General features: G+C 44.5%; 1 protein-coding gene across 10 annotated transcripts in view; it reads left to right on the top strand.

The window, feature by feature from the left end:
• srcin1a (SRC kinase signaling inhibitor 1a) overlaps window positions 1–22,034 on the top strand; it is a 577,643-nt gene that overhangs the window by 254,620 nt on the left and 300,989 nt on the right. For 8 of the 10 annotated variants that reach the window (XM_072248748.1, XM_072248746.1, XM_072248752.1 and 5 more), the window contains one exon: window positions 18,788–18,850. The exons of 1 other annotated variant lie outside the window; for it this stretch is intronic. In XM_072248748.1, coding sequence (XP_072104849.1) covers window positions 18,788–18,850 — 63 coding nt within the window. The remainder of the gene's footprint in view (window positions 1–18,787; window positions 18,851–22,034) is intronic. One more of the 10 variants, XM_072248743.1, reaches the window with a different exon arrangement.

Raw genomic sequence — 22,034 nt, 5'->3', positions numbered from 1 at the left:
GACACAACATTCCTAAGTTGAACCACATAGCTCCTTATCTTTAGCTCAAGCGCAAACATCCTAAAAGCAGAACAGACTGCTCTTGCAGAACTGCTAAAATGAAAAATATTATAGCATAGCAATAAAAATCTTAACCCCACCAAAAATATTCATGTCTTCATGACTTTGAAATTTACCAACCCATCCTTAATGACATTTCTTAAAGGAATTTTGTGATGTCATGACCTCCAATCCATTTGTAAATGGTAGTGACATCTCTCACTGGGGGGATAGACGCAACAATCTGTTACCCCTGTGCTTCATAGGCCAGCCTGTGTGGAGGTTTCCTGATGCTTTGAGACCTCCTTATCCTATCTTCAGCTCCTCCAGCTTCAACCACCCCTTGTGACCCTTCCTGTCTAGGAGAGTATGCCTCCCCGTCTATCATTTATCTCTTCCAGCAACTCAGTACCCCACTCTATGACCGAACTTCCTTCAGTTTAAGCAGGTGCTGCCAAACATCTCCAAGCTCCACTGGTGCTGACCGGCAAGACATCTCTCGGAAAGGGGTGTCCTCAGTCAGTGTAATACTGCGGCAAGTACTCCTGGAGTAATCAAATTGACAGTGACAGGTTTAGACAGGGTGTATCACAGTTCCTCATTTCTGCTCATCATGCTTCTTAGGAGGAACTTGCACCTTCTCCAAAGCAGCTCTGAACACAGGGTGAAATGGACAAGGTTTTCAAAAAGTTCTATCCATTTCTCTCCTTGCTTGCTCCCATGAGCCTTCTCACAATGGAAGTATTTGTTCCCACAAAAGTGGAAGCTCCACCCCTTTGACCCAATCTGGGCAGCCCAACACTGGTCTGTCAATAGTCTTAGTTACTCCAACATCTGCTTCCGAAAACTCCAGTTTCAATAAGTAGCCATCGTACGGGTACTCATCAGTACTAAGCCCCTGAATCTCTAAGGCACTGAGTGGCGTAAATGGTAAATGCATCAAATACCGGTTGTGAAAGGATCTATAAAGCAAAGTAGCTTGAGAACCTGTGTCAAGTACAGCTCTAGCATAAACACCTTTAATCCGTATGGTTACATCAGAGTTTGGTCCCACTAAACCTTCAGGAATAGTGTTTTGTATTTTAGTATTTCCCTTGATAAACTGATAGGAGCGTGTCCTCGCTGACACGTCAGCCCATTCCCTAACTGGGTCCCTCCATAGTCTTACCTCTTCACTGTTTGATTAATCGCTGACTTACCTTCTGAAGATTTTCCTCTCCTTCACACTCCCGCTTGAAATGTCAATCTCCTCCACAGTTGTAACAGAAAATACCAGTCACTTCCGTGCTCAGTAGCAGCCCTCCCTTTAGTACATCCCACCAGTAGACCCAGCTTCCTATCGGCCTTGTTATGCTTGGTGGCAGCACCAGCCAATGTCATCCAAAATACCTTATCTCTCAGATCGTTCATGACATCTTGCAAAATGCCCATTTCTGTGGCATCAGGGGTCGCTTTAGAAACAGAGTCTAACACCGAAGACCTTGCTCTGCTGTCAGAGGTCTCCTGCTCCTCCACCCCATTTTCCTCCTCTCTAATTTCTCTTGGGTAACTCAGTAAAAGATGGAGGAGGGCACATTTTGCGGATCATTTGGATAGGTAAAGCTATCACGTATGTAACAGCACACTTCTTCACAACTAGCTCCATCCTCAAGCAATTCCTCTCAGACAGCTGAATGCCCCCTTTGTGGCACAAACTCTGTAACAGCTTCTCTAACCTGAAAAGGTAGGCAGACAACTTCTCTCCTTCCTTCTGGAATGTGTGCCTAAACTTCAAACTAAGATCGGCTGCACTTCCAGCAGTGCCAAAAGCATCTTCAAGAGCTTGCAGGTCATTAGCTGCCATGTCTAATGGATTTTCTGCCTTTAGGAACCTTGCCCTATCAGCCGCTGGGCCCTTTAAGCTCTCTACCAGACTCTGTTTTTTCGTATTATCTGAGCACTGCCATTGATTCAGTAACTGAGATGTCTGCTCAGCCCAAACCTCATATTTTTCTTCCTCACTGGGTGTGGGCTTGACCCCAGAGAACACTCCCACCTACAATAACTTTGGCTCCCCACAGATACACTTCTGCATTTATCAACCAGTGATATAATAGTCAAAACAAGCTCAGAATTTAAATCAACCGCTGAAGGACTCATTCGACCTTCCAATTAGACATCTTCTTTCCCTCACTCCGAAGAAACGAGAGCAACTTGTCTTTAAAGTCTCCACCCTCAGCTACGGGAAAATCAATTTGGCCCCTCGCCTACACTCCTCTCTTCTCTAAAAGTACAGACAGCCCTTGGCCCCGCCTCTCCGGGTACCCCAGCCGTAACAGGCAGATCCACTCCTGTCTGAACTAAAACAACACCTTTGCCCACCGTTTGGTCAAACTGCCATTCCATGATCCTAACCTTCTCTAATACTGGAACCCAATTTAAAGCTGTTATCAGCAATTCATCTGGGCAGTGGATATCCACTCAGAACACAAGCATGTGTTACAGGTAATCTATTTGATTATCTATTTGAATCACACCAACACTTAATCCCTGTGGCATCCGTCATCATGTATTTTAATGGCTTTCCCAGACAATAGTTTAACAGGCAAACCACTTAATCAATTCTTAGAGCAATTACACAGTGTTCAGCGAATCCAATCCCGCACAAACCCCCACAATGAAACCCCTTTTTTACCGGCTCATTAGACCCTCGCTAACAACCACCAGACTCAGAGGTGAGAAAACCACTTTTCTCATACTCTAGTATGACTAAGGTTGATACGACTTGGGTTCCACCAAACCCAGGAAGTTGGGATGTCTCGCCCACCCGAATCCCAATCTGTGTGAATACTGTGTAACTACTACCCCCATGCAATTACCTGTCAGCAAGAAATAACAGACCGTACATTGCATACAATTATAAAGAAAGAATATTTACAAATGTCAGCTTTATTGAACAGTTAGGATAAAGAAAAGGAAAAAAATAAAAGGAGCCCATTATAGTTAATCCAGTCCAAATGTGCACATGTGGAGTTCATTTTGAAGTTGTCTATAACTCATGCACTGGACCCACAGTCTGTGTGAAAGCACACACCATCTTCCAAATGTCTCTCAAAATCCACCTCGAACAAAGGTTCCCCCACGGGAGTACTGACCCTTCCTCCTTAAAGCCATTCATCTGCACAAAGCACCTCGGGCAACAGGGACAGCATCCTCAGCCATCTTCCCTCCTATCTTCTCCCATCTCCCACCAAAAAGACCTTGACCCACACCAGTGTCAGTCACCAAAAACCTCTCCGCTGTGCATTCTCTCTAACTTTCTAATTCCACTGACTAGACTGGCTGACACAGCATTCCTAAGTTGAACAACACAGCCCCTTATCTTTAGCTCAAACCCAAACATGCTAAAAACAGGACACAGACTGCTCTTACAGAACTGCTAAAATAAAATACCCACAGCACAGCTGCAAAAATCTTAACCAGGGCATTGCACAGTGTTAATAGAACAATGGAGACACGGCACTTTGTGATGAATAGGACAAAGAACATTGAAAAATGGGCAATGATAGAGGTCTAGTAAGTGAAGGGAGAGGAAACAAAAAGAAGGTGGTGTCGATGCATGGTCAGATCTTTTATACCCATAGATAAGAAACATTCCATTCAACTTTGCAGATAAGAGTCAACCAATAAGATAACTCCTATTCAAATGATGCAGCACCAGAGAAGCTTCCAAAGTTTTCCAGAATCAGAAATGTAACCACGAGGGAACACGAGGGGACACACTGAACATCTGCATATACGTACATACAGAGATGTCAAATTGCAAAGTTCACATAACTCCATTACCAGGTTCCTCTAGCAGTGTTCCCTAGGAAGAACTTGTAAAGTTGTTAGTTCTCAGCACATATGGTCTGGCATACTATCATCCCTGTACCTGGAGACTGTTGCTACTGAATGACGGGACTGGGTGGAGTGCTCGAATGGGGTTGGTGGGCCGTAGACAGGCTGGTGAAGAACAGAGCCCACAGGAGATATATTCATTGTGGCTGAGGGTCATTGATGGTCTTCAGGGCTTCAAATAAGTGCTGCTATATAGATGTTGCTGGGGCTAGTATAGAACAGAACATAGAATAGTACAGCACAGTACAGGCCCTTGGGCCCACAATGTTGTGCCGACCCTCAAACCCTGCCTCCCATATCAGCCCCCCCCACCCCGCTTAAATTCCTCCATATACCTGTCTAGTAGTCTCTTAAACTTCACGAGTGTATCTGCCTCCACCACTGACTCAGACAGTGCATTCCACGCACCAACCACTCTCTGAGTAAAAAACTTCCTCTGATATCCCCCTTGAACTTCCCACCCCTTACCTTAAAGCCATGTCCTCTTGTATTGAGCAGTGGTGCCCTAGGGAAGAGGCGCTGGCTATCCACTCTATCTATTCCTCTTATTATCTTGTACACCTCTATCATGTCTCCTCTCATCCTCCTTCTCTCCAAAGAGGAAAGCCCTAGCTCCCTTAATCTCTGATCATAATGCATACCTTCTAAACCAGGTAGCATCCTGGTAAATCTCCTCTGTACCCTTTCCAATGCTTCCACATCCTTCCTATAGTGAGGTGAGCAGAACTGGACACAATACTCCAAGTGTGGCCTAACCAGAGTTTTATAGAGCTGCATCATTACATCGCGACTCTTAAACTCTATCCCTCGACTTATGAAAGCTAACACCCCATAAGCTTTCTTAACTACCCTATCCACCTGTGAGGCAACTTTCAGGGATCTGTGGACATGTACCCTGAGATCCCTCTGCTCCTCCACACTACCAAGTATCCTGCCATTTACTTTGTACTCTGCCTTGGAGTTTGTCCTTCCAAAGTGTACCACCTCACACTTCTCCGGGTTGAACTCCATCTGCCACTTCTCAGCCCACTTCTGCAACCTATCAATGTCTCTCTGCAATCTTTGACAATCCTCTACACTATCTACAACACCACCAACCTTTGTGTCGTCTGCAAACTTGCCAATCGACCCTTCTACCCCCACATCCAGGTCGTTAATAAAAATCACGAAAAGTAGAGGTCCCAGAACAGATCCTTGTGGGACACCACTAGTCACAATCCTCCAATCTGAATGTACTCCCTCCACCACCACCCTCTGCCTTCTGCAGGCAAGCCAATTCTGAATCCACCTGGCCAAACTTCCCTGGATCCCATGCCTTCTAACTTTCTCAATAAGCCTACCGTGTGGAACCTTGTCAAATGCCTTACTAAAATCCATATAGATCACATCCACTGCACTACCCTCATCTATATGCCTGGTCACCTCCTCAAAGAACTCTATCAGGCTTGTTAGACACGACCTGTCCTTCACAAAGCCATGCTGACTGTCCCTGATCAGACCATGATTCTCTAAATGCCCATAGATCCTATCTCTAAGAATCTTTTCCAGCAGCTTTCCCACCACAGACATAAGGCTCACTGGTCTATAATTACCCGGACTATCCCTACTACCTTTTTTGAACAAGGAGACAACATTCGCCTCCCTCCAATCCTCCGGTACCATTCCCATGGACAACGAGGACATAAAGATCCTAGCCAGAGGCTCAGCAATCTCTTCTCTCGCCTCGTGGAGCAGCCTGGGGAATATTCCGTCAGGCCCCGGGGACTTATCTGTCCTAATATATTTTAACAACTCCAACACCTCCTCTCCCTTAATATCAACATGCTCCAGAACATCAACCTCACTCATATTGTCCTCACCATCATCAAGTTCCCTCTCAATGGTGAATACCGAAGGGAAGTATTCATTGAGGACCTCGCTCACTTCCACAGCCTCCAGGCACATCTTCCCACCTTTATCTCTAATCGGTCCTACCTTCACTCCTGTCATCCTATTTTTCTTCACATAATTGAAGAATGCCTTGGGGTTTTCCCTTATCCTACTCGCCAAGGCCTTCTCATGCCCCCTTCTTGCTCTTCTCAGCCCCTTCTTAAGCTCCTTTCTTGCTTCCCTATATTCCTCAATAGACCCATCTGATCCTTGCTTCCTAAACCCCATGTATGCTGCCTTCTTCCACCTGACTAGATTTTCCACCTCACTTGTCACCCATGGTTCCTTCACCCTACCATTCTTTATCTTCCTCAGCGGAACAAATTTATCCCTAACATCCTGCAAGAGATCTCTAAACATCGACCACATGTCCTTAGTACATTTCCCCACAAAAACATCATCCCAATTCACACCCATTGAAGTTCTAGCCTTATAGCCTCATAATTTGCCTTTCCCCAATTAAAAATTTTCCTGTCCTCTTTGATTCTATCCTTTTCCATGATAATGCTAAAGGCCAGGGAGCGGTGGTCACTGTCCCCCAGGTGCTCACCCACTGAGAGATCTGTGACCTGACCCGGTTCCTTACCTAGTACTAGATCTAGTATGGCATTCCCCCTGGTCGGCCTGTCCACATACTGTGACAGGAGTCCATCCTGGACACACTTAACAAACTCTGCCCCATCTAAACCCTTGGAACTAGTCAGGTGCCAATCAATATTAGGGAAGTTAAAGTCACCCATGATAACAACCCTGTTATTTTTGCACCTTTCCAAAATCTGCCTCCCAATCTGCTCCTCTGTATCTCTGCTGCTACCAGGGGGCCTATAGAATACCGCCAGTAGAGTAACTGCTCCCTTCCTGTTCCTGACTTCCACCCATATTGACTCAAAAGAGGATCCTGTTACATTACCCACCCTTTCTGTAGCTGTAATAGTATCCCTGACCAGTAATGCCACCCCTCCTCCCCTTTTTCTGCCCTCTCTATCCCTTTTAAAGCACTGAAATCCAGGAATATTGAGAATCCATTCCTGCCCTGGTGCCAGCCAAGTCTTTGTAATGGCCAATACATCATAATTCCATGTATGTATCCAAGCTCTCAGTTCATCACCTTTGTTCCTGATGCTTCTTGCATTGAGGTACACACATTTCAGCCCTTCTACCTTATTGTCTTTACACCGTTTATTCTGCTTCTCTTTCATCAAAGCCTCTCTGTATGTTAGATCTGGCTTTACTCCATGCACTTCTTTCACTGCTCTATCGCTCTGGGTCCCATCCCCCTTGCAAATTAGTTTAAACCCTCCCGAACCATGCTAGCAAACCTACCTGCAAGGATATTGCTCCCCCTCGAGTTCAGGTGCAACCCATCCAATCTGTACAGGTCCCACCTTCCCCAGAAGAGATCCCAATGGTCTAAAAATCTAAAACCCTGCTCCCTGCACCAACTCCTCAGCCACGCATTCAACTGCCATTTCCTCCAATTCTTACCATCTCTGTCACGTAGCACTGGCAGCAATCCTGAGAACGTCACCCTTGAGGTCCTGTTCTTCAGCCTTCTGCCCAATTTTCGAAACTCACACTTCAGGACCTCATCCCTCTTCCTGCCTATGTCATTGGTCCCAGCATGTATCATGACTTCCGGTTGCTTTCCCTCTCGTACCAGGATGTCGTGCACCCGGTCAGAGACATCCTGGACCCTGGCACCCGGGAGGCAACAAACCATGCGGGTGTCCTTCTCACGTCCACAAAATCTCCTGTCTGCTCCCCTGACTATAGAGTCTCCAATGACGACAGCTCTCCTCGTCTCCGTTCCACCCTTCTGCACCACCGGGTCAGACTCAGTGCCGGAGGCCCTGCCACCGTGGCTCACACCTGGTCGGTCATCCCCGCCAACAGTATCCAGGACGGTAAACTTATTATTCAGGGGAATGGCTGCAGGGGTGCTCTGCACTACCTGTCTGCTCACCTTTGCTTTCCCCCCTCTGACTGTCACCCAATGAATTATGAATTTAATATCTGAACACAATAGACTCTACAGATGCTGGAAATCCAGAGTAACACACACAAAATGCTGGAGGAACTCAGCAAGTCAGGCAACATCTATGGAGGGGAATAAACAGTCGACATTTCAGGCTGAGACATTTTGTCAGTTCTCCTAATATCTGAATATTAAATAATATTAAAAATTAGATCGGATTAGATTAATATTAAAAATTAGATGCAAATAGACTTTTTTCCACTGAGGTTGGGTAAAACTAGAACTAGGGGTCATAGGTTAAAAGTGAAAGGTGAAATATTTAAGGGGAGCCTAAAGGGGAACTTCTTCACTTAGAGGGTAGTGTGAGTGTGGAATGAGCTGACAATGGAAGATGAGCCCACTCTGGGAAGTGATGCAGGAGGGCATCGATATGAAAAGCATTAAATAGCCTCAGCATTAGAACATTCCGGATTTGATTGCAGCATTTAAGAGAAGTTTGAGTAAAAGGGGTACGGAGGGCTATGGTCCAGGTGCGGGTCAATGGCATGAGGCAACACAGTTTGGCACAAACTAGATGGGCTGAAGGGCCTTTTTCAGTGCTGTAGTGCTCTATGACATCAATGAACAGGAATCTCTGATATGTGGCAGAGGCCAGTAACCGTAGCATGAGACATTCCTGAGGATGGAGTGATGAGAGCAACTGTGAGGGGAAAAGTTGGTGAGGGTTAGGCAGGGCTTTTGTAAATGAGGATGTTACCAGGGGAGGGAGAGAAAGAGAGAGAGGTGGGGGGGGGGAGGGAGCACTACGAATGTGGATAGTGGAAATGCGACCCAGAGAGCCTCAGTCATGAGTTCAATCCTTGTGTTCGTGAATTACAGGTATTATCATACTGGGCATGTCAGTGATAACAGCATGCTGCCAGGGTGGTGGTACAGGCAGATACATCAGGGACATTTAAGAGACCCTTAGATAGGCATATGGATGATAAAAAAAATGGAGGGCTATGAGGGTGGGAAGGGTTAGACTGATCTTAGAGTAGGTTAAAAAGTTGGCATAATATTGGGGGGCTGAAGCGTCTGTACTGTGCTGTAATGTTTTATGCTCCGTGTTCTGGTGGGGTGGAGATACGTCTCTACCAAAGGAGGTGTAAGGTGCTCCTTCCCTCCGCTAGCCCGCAGGTCACCCTTGGGCAAGGTGTAGCACCTGCTTAGCACCTGATCAGGGTCACATGTAGCCATGGGAGCAGGTGGTGGATGGTCATACAAGCAGCCGGTGTATACCACAAGTCCTGGTTGTGCGACCACTGATATCAGGAAGACAATCTCTGAAAAGTATTGATATTGGCTGGAGTCACCCGTCTTGTAAAGGCACTGCTCAGAAGAATGCAATTACAAACCATTTGTGTAGAAAAATTTGCCAAGGGCAATCATGTTCCTGGAAAAACCATGATCATACATGCCATACAGCATGGTACGTAATGAACAAACAAGTGAAAAAGAGAGAAAAAAGAAAAAGTAGTGAGGTAGTGTTAATGGGGTCAATGTCCATTCAGAAATCTGACGGCAGAGGGGAGGAAGCTGTTCCTGAATCGTTGCCTACTTCTATGACAGAACAGGTTCTTCCCCTTTGCCATCAAATTTCTGGATGGTCCATTAACCCACAAGCACTGTCTTATTATTCCTCTTTAACATTTTTTTTAGACTTAGTAATTCTTTATGTCTTGTGTTATACTGCTGCCACAAATCAACACATTTTATGGCATGGGTCTGTGATAATATATTTGATTCAGATTCAGGACTTTAGTCAGGAGTCCAGTGCCCTTTTGTGGAACCTTCATCTACCGGGGAGAGCAGCAGGTTAACAACGCTTTCTCCTCCAGCTGTCTCTTGCTACTGCTCTAGACATGCCAGTCTGGATTTCATGAACATACTACAATGTACAGGCCATTTGACCCATAATGTACTGACCTTTTTCAAGGTTCAAAGTAAAATTATTATCAAAGTATATATATGCCGCTATATTCAACCCTGAGATTCATTTTCTTGCAGGCATACTCAATACATCTATAGAATAATAACCTTAGTAGAATCAATGAAAGACAGCACCAACTTCGCAAATCAGTACATAGAGTCCCAATGAGAGAGCATGCGATACTGGATCTGTTATTAGGGAATGAGACAGGGCAGGTGACAGAAGTTTGTATAGGGGAACACTTTGCATCCAGTGACCACAATGTTATTGGTTTCAAAGTAAATATGCAAAGAGATAGGTCTGGTCCACAAGTTGAGATTCTAAATTGGAGAAAGTCAAATTTTGATAGTATTAGAAATGATCTGGAAAGTGTGGAATGGGACAGGCAAGGGTGTATTTGGAAAATAGGAGACCTTCAAAAACTAAATTTTGAGAGTACAAAGCTTGTATGTGCCAATTAGAATAAAAGCTAAAGATAACAAGTGTAGGGAACCTTGGTTTTCAAGAGATGTTGAGGCCCTAGTTAAGAGAAAAAAGGAGGTGCATAGCAGGTATAGGCAAGTAGGAACAAATGAGGTGCTTATGGAGCACAAGAAATGCAAGAGAACACTGAATAAAGAAATCAGGAAGGCTAAAAGAAGGCACAAAGTTGCTGTAGCAGACAAGGTGAGGGAGAATCCGAATTACTTCTACAGGTATGTTAAGAGCAAAAGGATTGCTAGAAACAAAATTGATCCTCTTGAAGACCAGAACTGTAGTCCATGTATGGAGCCAAAACAGATGGGGGAGATCTTAAATGTATTTTTTGCATCTGTATTTACTCAGGAGATGGATACAGAGTCTATAGAGGTGAGGCAAAGTGGCATCAACTCCATGGACCCTGTGTAGGTTACAGCGGAGGAGGTGTTTGCTACCCTGAGGCAAATCAGAGTGGAGAAATCCTCAGTGCCAGACAAGGTGTTTCCTCAGATCCTATGGGAGCCAAGTGCAGAAATTGCCGGGGCTGTAGCAGAGATACTTAAAACATTCTGAGGAGAGATTAAAAAAGGCTCTAAACAGAAACCAGGAAATTATAGGTCAGTGAATCTGACATCAGTCATTGGAAAGTATTCTAAGGGACCGGATATATAAGCATTTGGATAGACATAGACTGATTAAGGATAATCAGCATGGCTTCATGCGTGATAGGTCATCTTTAACCAGGCAAGGCAGTGGAAGTTGTCTACATAGACTTTGTCATGGTCCTGCATGGGAGGCTGGTCAAGAAGGCTCAGTCGCTTGGCATTCAGGATGAGGTAGTAAATTGGATTAGACATTGGCTTTGTGGGAGAAGCCAAAGAGTGGTCATAGAGGGTTGCCTCTCTGACTGGAGGCCTGTGACTAGTGGTGTGCCTCAGGATTCAGTGCTGGGTCCATTGTTAATTGTCATCTATATCAATGATCTGGATTACAATATGGATCAGCAAATTTGTAGATGACACCAAGATTGGGGATGTGGTGAACAGCGAGGAAGGCTCTCATGGCTTGCAGAGGGATCTATGTACATTAACTGGAAAAATGGGCTGAAAAAATGGCAGATGGAATTTAATGCAAACAAATGCGAGGAGCAGGGTTGGTCTTGCACAGTGAATGGTCGGGCACTGGGGAGTGTGGTAGAACAAGGGGATCTACGAATACAGTCCATAATTCATTGAAAGTGACACCACAGGTAGATAGGGACATAAAGAAAGCTTTTAGCACATAGGCTTCGTAAATTAAAGTATTGAGTACAGGAGATAGGATGTTATGTTGAAGTTGTATAAGATGTTGGTGAGGCTTAATTTGGAGTATTGTGTGCAGTTAATGTCACCTACCTACAGGGAAGATGTAAATAAGTTTGATAGAATACAGAGAAAATTTACAAGCATGTTGCCAGGTCTGGAGGACCTGAGCTATAAGGAAAGATTGAATAGAAGTTTATTCCTTGGAATGTACAAGATTGAGAGATTTAACAGGTATACAAAACTATGAGGGGTATAAATAGGGTCAATGCAAGCAGGGTTCTTCCACTGAGGTTGTGTGGGACTACAAGCAGAGGTCATGGTTTAAGGGTGAAAGGTGAAATGTTTAAGGGGAACATGAGGGGAAACATCTTCACTCAAAGGGTTGTGAGAGTGTGGGAATGAGCTGCCAACACAAATGGTGCATGCGAGCTCGATTTCAACATTTTAGAGAAGTTTGGATAGTAGGGATATGGAGGGCCATGATCCAGGTGCAGGTCATTAGGAGTAGGCATCTTAAATGGTTTCAGCAAAAACTAGATGCGTGGAAAGGGCCTGTTTCTGTGCTATACTTCTCTATGATTATGACTCTAACAAACTGCAAATACAAAAAAAGATAATAAATGAGCGATAAATATTGAGAACATGAGATGAAGAGCCCTTGAAAGTGAGTCCGTAGGTTGTGGGAACATTTTAGTGATAGGGCGAGTGAAGTTATCACTCCAAGATCAATCTAACCCTTCTCTCCCACATTGCTCTCCATTTTTCTGTCATCCCTGTACCTATCTCTTAAATATCCCGAATGTATCTGTCTTTACTACCACTCCTGGTAGCATGTTCCACATGTCCACCACTCTTTAAAAAAAAATTACCGACATACCCCCTATACTTTTCTCCAATCACCTTAAAATTGTGTCCTTTTTGTATTAGTGATAAGACCATAAGATATAGGAGCAGAAGTAAGCCATTCAGCCCATGAGTCTGCTCCACCATTTAATCATGGGCTGATCCAATTCTTCCAGTCATCCCTACTTCCCTGCCTTCTCCCCATACCCTTTGATGCCTCGGCTAATTGAGAACATATCTATCTCTGCCTTAAATGCACCCAAAGACTTGGCCTCCATAGCTGCTCTTGGCAACAAATTCCACAGATTTACCACCCTCTGATTAAAGTAATCTCTCCGCATCTCTGTTCTAAATGGACATCCTTCAATCCTGAAGTTTGTGCCCTCTTGTCCTAGACTCCCCGACGGTGGAAAATAACTTTGCCGTATCTTATCTGTTCAGGCCTTTTAACATTTGGAATGTTTCTATGAGATCTTCCCCCCCCCCCCACCCCTCATTCTCCTGAACTCCAAGAAATACAGCCCAAGAGCTGCCAGACATTCCTCATACGGTAACCCTTTCATTCCTGGAATCATTCTCATGAATCTTGTCTGAACCCACTCCAATGTCAGTATATCCTTTCTAAAATAATGAGCCCAGAACTGCACACAATACTGCAAGTGTGGTATCACGAGTGCCTTATAGAGCCTCAAGATCACATCCCTGCTCTTATATTGTATACCTCTCGAAATGAGTGCCAACATTGCATTCACATTCTTCACCACCGACTCAACCTGGAGGTTAACCTTTAGGGTATTCTGTACAAGGACTCCCAAGTCCCTTGCATCTCTGCATTTTGAATTCTCTCCCCATCTATATAATACTCTGCCCATTTACTTCTTCCACCAAAGTGCATAACCATACACTTTCCAACACTGTATTTCATTTGCCACTTCTTTGCCCATTCCCATAGACTATCGAAGTCTCTCTGCAGGCTCTCTGTTTCCTCGACACTACCCACTCCTCCACCTATCTCATATCATCAGCAAATTTAGCCACAAATCCATTAATCCCATAGTCCACATCATTGACATACATCATAAAAAGCAGCGGTCCCAACACTGCCCCCTGTGAAACTCCACTGGTAACCAGCAGCCAGCCAGAATAGGATCCCTTTATTCCCACTTTCTGTTTTCTGCAGATCAGCCAATGCTCCACCCATGCTAGTAACTTCCCTGTAATTCCATGGGATCTTACCTCGCTAAGCAGCCTCAATGTGAGGCACCTTGTCAAAGGCCTTCTGAAAATCCAAGTACACCACATCTACTACATCTCCTTTGTCTACCCTACTTGTAATTTCCTCAAAAAACTGCAGTAGGTTAGTTAGGCAGGATTTTCCTTTCAGGAAACCATGCCAGCTTTGGCCTATCTTGTCATGTGCCAGATACTCCGTAATCTCTAGTTATTTCTGCCCTGGAAAAAGGTGCTAGCTGTCCACTCTATCCATGCCTCTTATTTTGCATGCCTCATTCTTTACTTCTTACAAGACCAACAGACATAGAGGCAGAATTAGGCCATTTGGCCCACTGAGTCTGCTCTACCATTTCATCATGGCTGATCGATTTTCTTCTCAACCCCATTCTCCTGCTATCGCTCCATAACCTTTCATGCCCTGATTAATTCGGAACCAACCAACCTCCACCTTAAGTATACCCAGTGACCTGTCATCCGCAGCCACCTGTGGCAATGAATTCCTCAGCTTCACTACCATGTGCACCTTTATCTTGTACATCTCCATCTCCTATTTTTTTTTACCTTTTTTGATCACATCTGCTGTCATCCTCCTTTGCTCCAAAGAGAAAATCCCTAGCTCGCTCAACCTCTCCTAATCCGACATGCTCTCCAATCCAGTTAGTATCTTGGTAAGTCTGCTCCGCAGAAGTGGAGTGTAAACCCACAACTGGCCAGCTTGGAGCCTGAGGCCAGAAGGAACCCTAATCAGAAGAGGACCAATGGGCTTCTTGGGGCTTGTCTGTCAGTCCAGTACTGGTGACCTTGTCCAGGCTGATTTGAGCTTGGTGCAACGGTTGTATCTGGTGTCAAAAATCCCGAACCTGGGTTCTTACATAGATCTTTCTGAGAAATGCTTGTGCATGTGACTCCAAAAATAAAGGTGAGACCTCACTTGCCTCCGTCTGTCGTCTATGCTGCACAGGTGTGTTCCCTGAAGCCTAGAAGCCTGGGTACAGAGATCTTTGCTGAGTGTCTGATGTACTCAGCGAGCAGGCGTGTATGTTGATGCACAGTGGCTGTTGACGTGTTGTGGTGACGTAGACTCAGCTGGGGTCTGAGGCATCATCTTCAGTGTGAAGATGCCAACAGTCTGTTTCTCTCAGATACTGCATTGATCCAGGAAAAGCCAAGGTAGGGAAGTGAAAATCACGTGCACAACCAAAATGGCCCCTTCACCTATAGATTCAGTGAATGATTCTGCTGAGGAGGAGGACATTTGGCCCATTGTATTTGTACTGGCTCTTAAATGGAACCATATACAAATTCACTGATGACACCACTGTTGTTGGGTGAATGACAGGTGGAGATGAATTAGTGGGACATCTGGCTGCATTGTGCTGCAGTCACCTATCTCTCAATGTCTGAAGCACTAAAGAATGAGGCGGCATGGTAGCATAATGGTCAGCACAATTTTACAGTACTGGCAACCGGGGTTCGTGTACCATGCTGACCACCTGGGTTTCCTCCCGGTTGGCAGGTTAAATGGTCATTGTAAGTTGTCCCCTGATTAGGCTAGGGTTAAATTGGGGGATGGCTGGGTGGCGTGGCTGAAGGGCCAGAAGGGCCTATTTCGCCTGTATCTCAAATCAAATAAATAAATAGGATCTCTAAGATACTTGAGGTTTCCACCCTGAGGCCTATTGTCAGTGAGATAGATTCTCCACCTTACTACCTCACTCAGCATTTAATGACGATGCTGTTGGGGGCACACGCTGGAGGCAGGAAGCATGTTCCCGCTGATGGGGGAGTCCAGAACCAGAGGCCACAGTTTAAGAATAAGGGGTAGGCCATTTAGAATGGAGTTGAGGAAAAACTTTTTCACCCAGAGAGTAGTGGGTATATGGAATGTAGGGACTGACGACAGAGGTATAAATACCATTGGACCAGACATGCCATTATCCCTGATGAAGATGACAGAGTTTGTAATCGAAACATCAGTTATAATCAATATCTGTACCCGGCTGGAAGCTTGAGAAGAGTTTATTTGTCATAAACGCCAGGAAAGCACTGGATCCTTTTTCAAATAGAAACTCATTGTTAACATGGGGAAGGCGAAGAAGGGTGAACCTACACCAGTCTACATTGGTGGATTGGATTTATATTCCTTGGTACCTCTACTTTCTAAGAAGGTTAAGGATTTTCGGCATAGAAGATCACAGCACAGTATAAGCTCTTTGGCCCATAGTGTTGTACCCTTCACTGCCCTTGTGATCTGTTATCATCTTTCACCAGAAACACCATTGAGATCACAGTTGGATCGCTCTTTGTCTGGAACGTCCCTCTTGACCATACCACCATGGATACTCTACCAGACAGCATAGCTCTCAGGAACTCACAAACCTCTCCACCACAACAAGGGAATGATCCTCGCGGTCAAAACTCTCAATAGAACACACTCCCAAGTGGGTGGTAGAAGCAAATACCCTGATAACATTTAAGAAGTATCTGGTCAAGCATGGGAATTGCCAACATATGGAAGACGTTGGACCCATTGCTGATAAATTGGATAAGAATAGATAAGTACTTAATTGTCAGCCTGGACACAGGGGTAAAGGATCTCATTATGTGCCATGTCGCATGACGTGGGCCATCATGGCTTTTCCATGACCATGACTGGTTTTAGCAAATTTTTCTTCAGAAATAGTTTGCCATTGCCTTCCTCTGGGTAGTTAATTTACAAGACTGGTGACCCCAGCCATTATCATTACTCTTCAGAGATTGTCTGCCGAACGTCAGAGGTCACGTAACCAGGTCTTGTGATATACACCAGTTGCTCATACGACCATCCACCACCTGCTCCGGTGGCTTCACCTGACCCTGATCGGGGGCTAAGCAGATGCTACACCTTGCCCAAGGGTGACCTGCAGGCTAGTGGAGGGAAGGAGTACCTTTGGTAGAGATGTATCTCCACCCCGCCACCCAAAAGAACCAGCTTAATTAATTAATTAGCAATACAGTGGAAAACAGGCTCTTCTGGCCAGCAACGTACTTACTTAACACCAGCCTAATCACAGAACAATTTTCAATGACCAATTAAGCTATTAACCGGTATGTCTTTGGACTGTGGGTGGAAACCAAGGCACCCAGAGGAAACTCACGGAGTCACGAGGAGAACGTACCAACTCCTTGCAGATGGAGCCAGGGTTGAACTTTGAACTCTGGAATGCCTCCAGCTGTAATAGTGCCATGCTAACCACGACGTTACTGTGATTTATTATCACTGATGTACACTCAGTGGTCACTTTATTAGGTATCTTCTGCACCTAATCAAGTGGCCACTGAGTGTACGTGACCATCAACTTCAAGGTTTGATGTTTTGTGTGTTCAGAAATACTCTTCTGCACACCATTGTTGTAATGTGTGGTTATCTAAGTTACGGTCACCTTCCTGCCAGCTTGAACCAGTCTGGCCATTCTCTTGTCTCCTCTCTCATGAAGAAGCTGTTTTTGCCCACAGTACTGCTGCTCACTTGATACTTTCTGTTTTTCACACCATTCTCTGTAAACTCTAGAGAACGTTGAGTGTGAAAATCCCAGATCAGCCGTTTCTGAGATACTCAAACCACCCTGTCTGGCACCAACAAACATTCCATGGTCAAAGACACTTAGACCACATTTCTTCCCCATTCTGATGCTTGGTCTGAAGAACAACTGAAACACTTGATGTCTACTTACTTTTATGTACTGAGTTTCTGTCACATGATTGGCTGATTAGCTAGTTGCATTAATGAGCAGGTGTACAGGAGTTGTGTGTGTGTGTATGTGTATATATTATACACGCACACACACATATATGTATTGCACTGTACTGCTGCTGCAAAACAGCAAATTTCATGATATACAGCAATGATGATAAACCCAATTCTGATTCAGTGCATGTTGGTTACAGTCCTGATCTTTATACATTATCTCAAGAGTTTAGATTGGCTGTCCAAATTCCTTGCGAGCACTGGGTGTGCTGGAATGCTATGAGATTTGTTGGGAATCTCAGAGAACAAAGGAGAATGCTGTATGAGGGGAACACTCTGGGGAAACACACACAAAATGCTGGAGGAACTCAGCAGGCCAGGCAGCATCTATGGAAAAGAGTAGAGTCGATGTTTCAGGCTGAAACCCTTCGGCAGGACTCAATAAGGTTTCAGTCCAAAACGTTGACTGAACTCTTTTCCATAGATGCTGCCTGGCCTGCTGAGTTCCTCCATCATTTTGTGTGTTTTGCTCGGATTTCCAGCATCTACAGATTTTCTTGTTTGTGACTCTGGGGAAACCTTTGATTTGTTGTGATGTGGTCAATCCCACTCTGTTTGGTGAAAATCTGTTTTAAGAATAAAATATGCTACCTGTTTTTTAAAAAAAAAAACAAATTACTGGTACTAGATTCTGATGAAGCTCACATCAGTGTGTACTAAATATAATATCTGTTCCAAGGAATCTTCCACTCTTTGGTGGTAGATGACCTACATGCGTTGGATCTTTAAAGTTCAAAGTAAGTTTATTATCAAAGTATGTATGGGTCACCATATACAACCCTGAGATTCATTTTCTTGTGGGCATTCATGATAAATAGATAGAAACACTTTTGAATCATTGAAAAATTACTCACAAAGGCAAGCAACCGATGTGCAAAAGATGACAAATTGCTCAAATACATAAAGACAAACAAAATAATAATAAATAATTAATAAATAATATTGAGAACATGAGTTGTAGTGTCCTTGAAAGTAAGTCCATAGGTTTATGCACTCTAGTACAGGAGCCTGATGCTTGAAGGCTAATAACTGTTCCTGAGCCTGGTGGTGTGGGACCTGAGGCCCCTGTACCTCCTCCCCAATGGCGAAAGCGAGAAGAGAGCATGGCCTGGATGGTGGGGGACCTTGATGATAAATGCTGCTTTCTTGTGGGAACATTCCTTGTTGATATGCTCAATGGTGGGGAGACTTTTCTTGTGATGGACTGGGTTGTGTCCACTATGTTTTGTACGATTTTCTGTTGAGGGGCATTAATGCTTCCATACCAGACTTTAGAACATGGACTGATGAAATTGATTGCATTTCACATGATGGGTTGCTACACCAGCTGATACCTTCTGCTTCAAAGCTTTGAATATTTCTTACAGCAGGGCTTCGAGGCTTGGAGCGCCTGCGAGTTCAGGGATGGAGCGAACAAGATCGAGGCTAAGGTAAGTGAGATGGCTTACCAGTGAAAACTGAACTAATGGCAGTTGGAGGGATCAGCTTGGGGCCAAGCTGGGAGAAGAGGGTTTGGAAAAAGGCCACAGCAGCAAATATTCAACCTCAGCCTCACAGTCATTCTCTGTGGGGCCTATCGAATAGATAGAATGGATGTGTAAAGGATGTTTCCTCTAGAAACATAGAAAATAGGTGCAGGAGTAGGCCATTCTGCCCTTCGAGCCTGCACCACCATTCAGTATGATCATGGCTGATCATCCAACTCAGAACCCTATACCTGCCTTCTCTCCATACCCCCTGATCCCTTTAGCCACAAGGGCCATATCTAACTCCCTCTTAAATATAGCCAATGAACTGGCCTCAACTGTTTCCTGTGGCAGAGAATTCCACAGATTCACCACTCTCTGTGTGAAGAAGTTTTTCCTCATCTCGGTCCTAAAAGGCTTCCCCTTTATCCTCAAACTGTGACCCCTCACTCTGGACTTCCTCAACATCGGGAACAATCTTCCTGCATCTAGCCTGTCCAATCCCTTTAGGATTTTATACGTTTCAATAGATCCTCCCTCAATCTTCTAAATTCCAACGAGTGGTGGAGTCTCAGTGGGGGAGTCTCAGATTAGAGGGCACAGCCTTGGAATAGAAGGGCGTCCCTTTAGAATAGAGATGAGGAGGAATTTCTTTATCCAGAGGGAGGTGGATCTGTGGAATTCATCTCCATAGATGGCTGTGGAGGCCAAGTTATTGAGTATTTTAAAAGCAGAGTTTGCTAGGTTCTTGGTTAGTAAGTTACAGGGAGAAGGCAGGAGAATGGGGTTGAGAGAGGTAATAATTCAGCCATGACAGAAGGCAGAGCAGACCCGATGGGCCTAATTGTCTAAGACTGCTCCAATATCTACATCTTATGGTCTTAACTAGGATGAAAGCCTAACACTAAAGATATTTGAGGAAAGATTAAAAGATTCCAAAACCTGGTGAGAAATTTCAGGATGATATCCTATATTTATTTTAGAAACAGAAATATCAGCAGTGAATTTTAACTCTACTTTCCAAATTTTCAGAATTCCCAGACTTGTGGAATTAGTTTTGAAGTCCTTTGGCCACAGGGTATTCCAATCTCTTGTGTTAGATATACTTGGATTAGAACCCACTACTTTATCCCATAACCAAATTTGCTCCACTTGGGAGAGCTTCTTCCCAAACTTAAAATAACTTGCCTCATGCCTTTTCTATTCAGGATTTTGTTAAATCTTTACATTGATTGGATTAGGGTTAGGTCCCAATCAAGGAAGATCTCCTGCGTTTCTAACCTGCTGCAATTCTATGAGATTTCATGCTGTGGCTATCTGTAGTAAGGTGGTTTCATTGTTTGCCCCTGGTGGTTTTGACAAGGTGGGTCTTGAAGTGCTACTTTTCTTCTGAGGTTGGTGTTCTCAGCGATGTTTACCTGGGGAATCCAGGAATGTGGACCCAGTAACCAACTGTCCACCAGGTGCAAGTGCAAGGCTTGGAGCTGACAGTGTTCCTTTAATGTTGGAGTTCTTATTTCACTTGGTGGTATAATTTGCAGGGGGAAGGGAGAAACCTTTGAAGGACTCTAGTGAGTTTCTGCAGTACATCCTGTACTCAGATGTTTCTCAGCCTTAGTCAGCTTATCGACACAAAGACGCAAATTAATTGTATCTGAACAGTGATATTGCAGAAAGTGAGTGCAAACTGATTATTGGAAACCCAATTCACACTGGTAAGAAATAAAAACATATGAGAAGAATTTGATGGCTCTGGGCTTGTCCTCACTGGAGTTTAGAAGAATGAGGAGGGAAGATCTCATTGAAACTTAACGAATATTGAAAGGCCTCGATAAAGTGGAGGTGGAGGGGATGTTTCCTATGGTGGGAGAGTCTAGGTCTAGAAGGCCCAGCCTCAGAATAGAGGGACATCCACTTAGAACAGAAATAAGGAGGAATTCCTTTAGCCAGAGGTGGTGAACATAGAGTTCATTGCCACCGACGGCTGTGGAGGCCAAGTAATTATAAAGTGGAGGTTGATAGGTTCTTGATTAGTAAGGGCATCAAAGATTGCAGGGAGAAGGAATAATAAAGAGTCAATGTTTCTGGCCGAGACCCTTCATCGAGGCTGGTGAAATGTCAACACTTCATTCCTCTCCATATGGGGAGAAGGCAGGAGAATGGGGTTGAGAGGGATAATGAATCAGCCATGATGGAATGGTGGAGAAGACTCAGTGGGTGGAATGGCATAATTCTGTTCCTATGTCTTATGATATTGTGGTCTAAAACAAAATCTGCTTGAAGTGAATATGTTCAGTTCTGGTCACTTTATTATACGAAGGATCCTGCAGACCTGGATGTACAATATCCTCATTGCAATGGGAGTGGGGGGATGGGTGTTGAACTTAGCAGCAGGAAAACTGAAGGCGAGAATTGCTAGTGTCGAGTGTCTGGTTTGGTTTTGCAGGATCCATCCCTCTAGACCAGGGGTTTTCAACCTGGGGTTTACAGACCCCTTGCTTAATGGTATTGGTCCATGGCATAAAAAAGGTGGGAAACCCCTGCTCTAGAATGTTCCATTACACTTCAGACTTGATTCTTTGCCAACTCAAATTTCAGATTCAGATTTATATATCACATGTACATCGAAACATACAGTGAAATGCGTTGTTTGCAACAAAACAAACAGCATACCCAAGGATGTGCTGGAGGCAGCCCACAAATGTGGCAACGCGTTCCACCACCAACACAGCATTCACACAATGCTTGGCAAAACAACACAAACAGCAGCAGCAGCAACAACAGGACAAAGAAGACACCAACAAGAAAATAAGCCCCTTTCCCAACCTCCCACCCCCTCTCACACATAGGTCTCCAACCCCAAGACAGCCATCTCCAGGCCTTCAGTCCTTGGCCCTGGACTATCAAACTTGCAGACATTTCTAAGCATGGCTAAAAGAAGTCAGTGTTATAGTTGATTTTTTGAAATGGACAGGAGCCTGGCTGTGTGAAGTTTGCCAAGTGGTTGCTTTTAATCTATTGTTTATTAAGCCATTGGTCCTCTGTCAGACCTGTCTAATAATCTATACAAACATCAAGATGTTTCTCAGTCTTAGTCAGCTCATTGACGCAATTACACAAAGTAATGGCTTTTGCAGAGTGACATTGG

This window comes from Mobula birostris, chromosome X (genome assembly GCF_030028105.1).
Source record: "Mobula birostris isolate sMobBir1 chromosome X, sMobBir1.hap1, whole genome shotgun sequence".
Classification (NCBI taxonomy): Eukaryota; Metazoa; Chordata; class Chondrichthyes; order Myliobatiformes; family Myliobatidae; genus Mobula; species Mobula birostris.
This window is presented reverse-complemented; position numbering and strand designations above follow the sequence as displayed.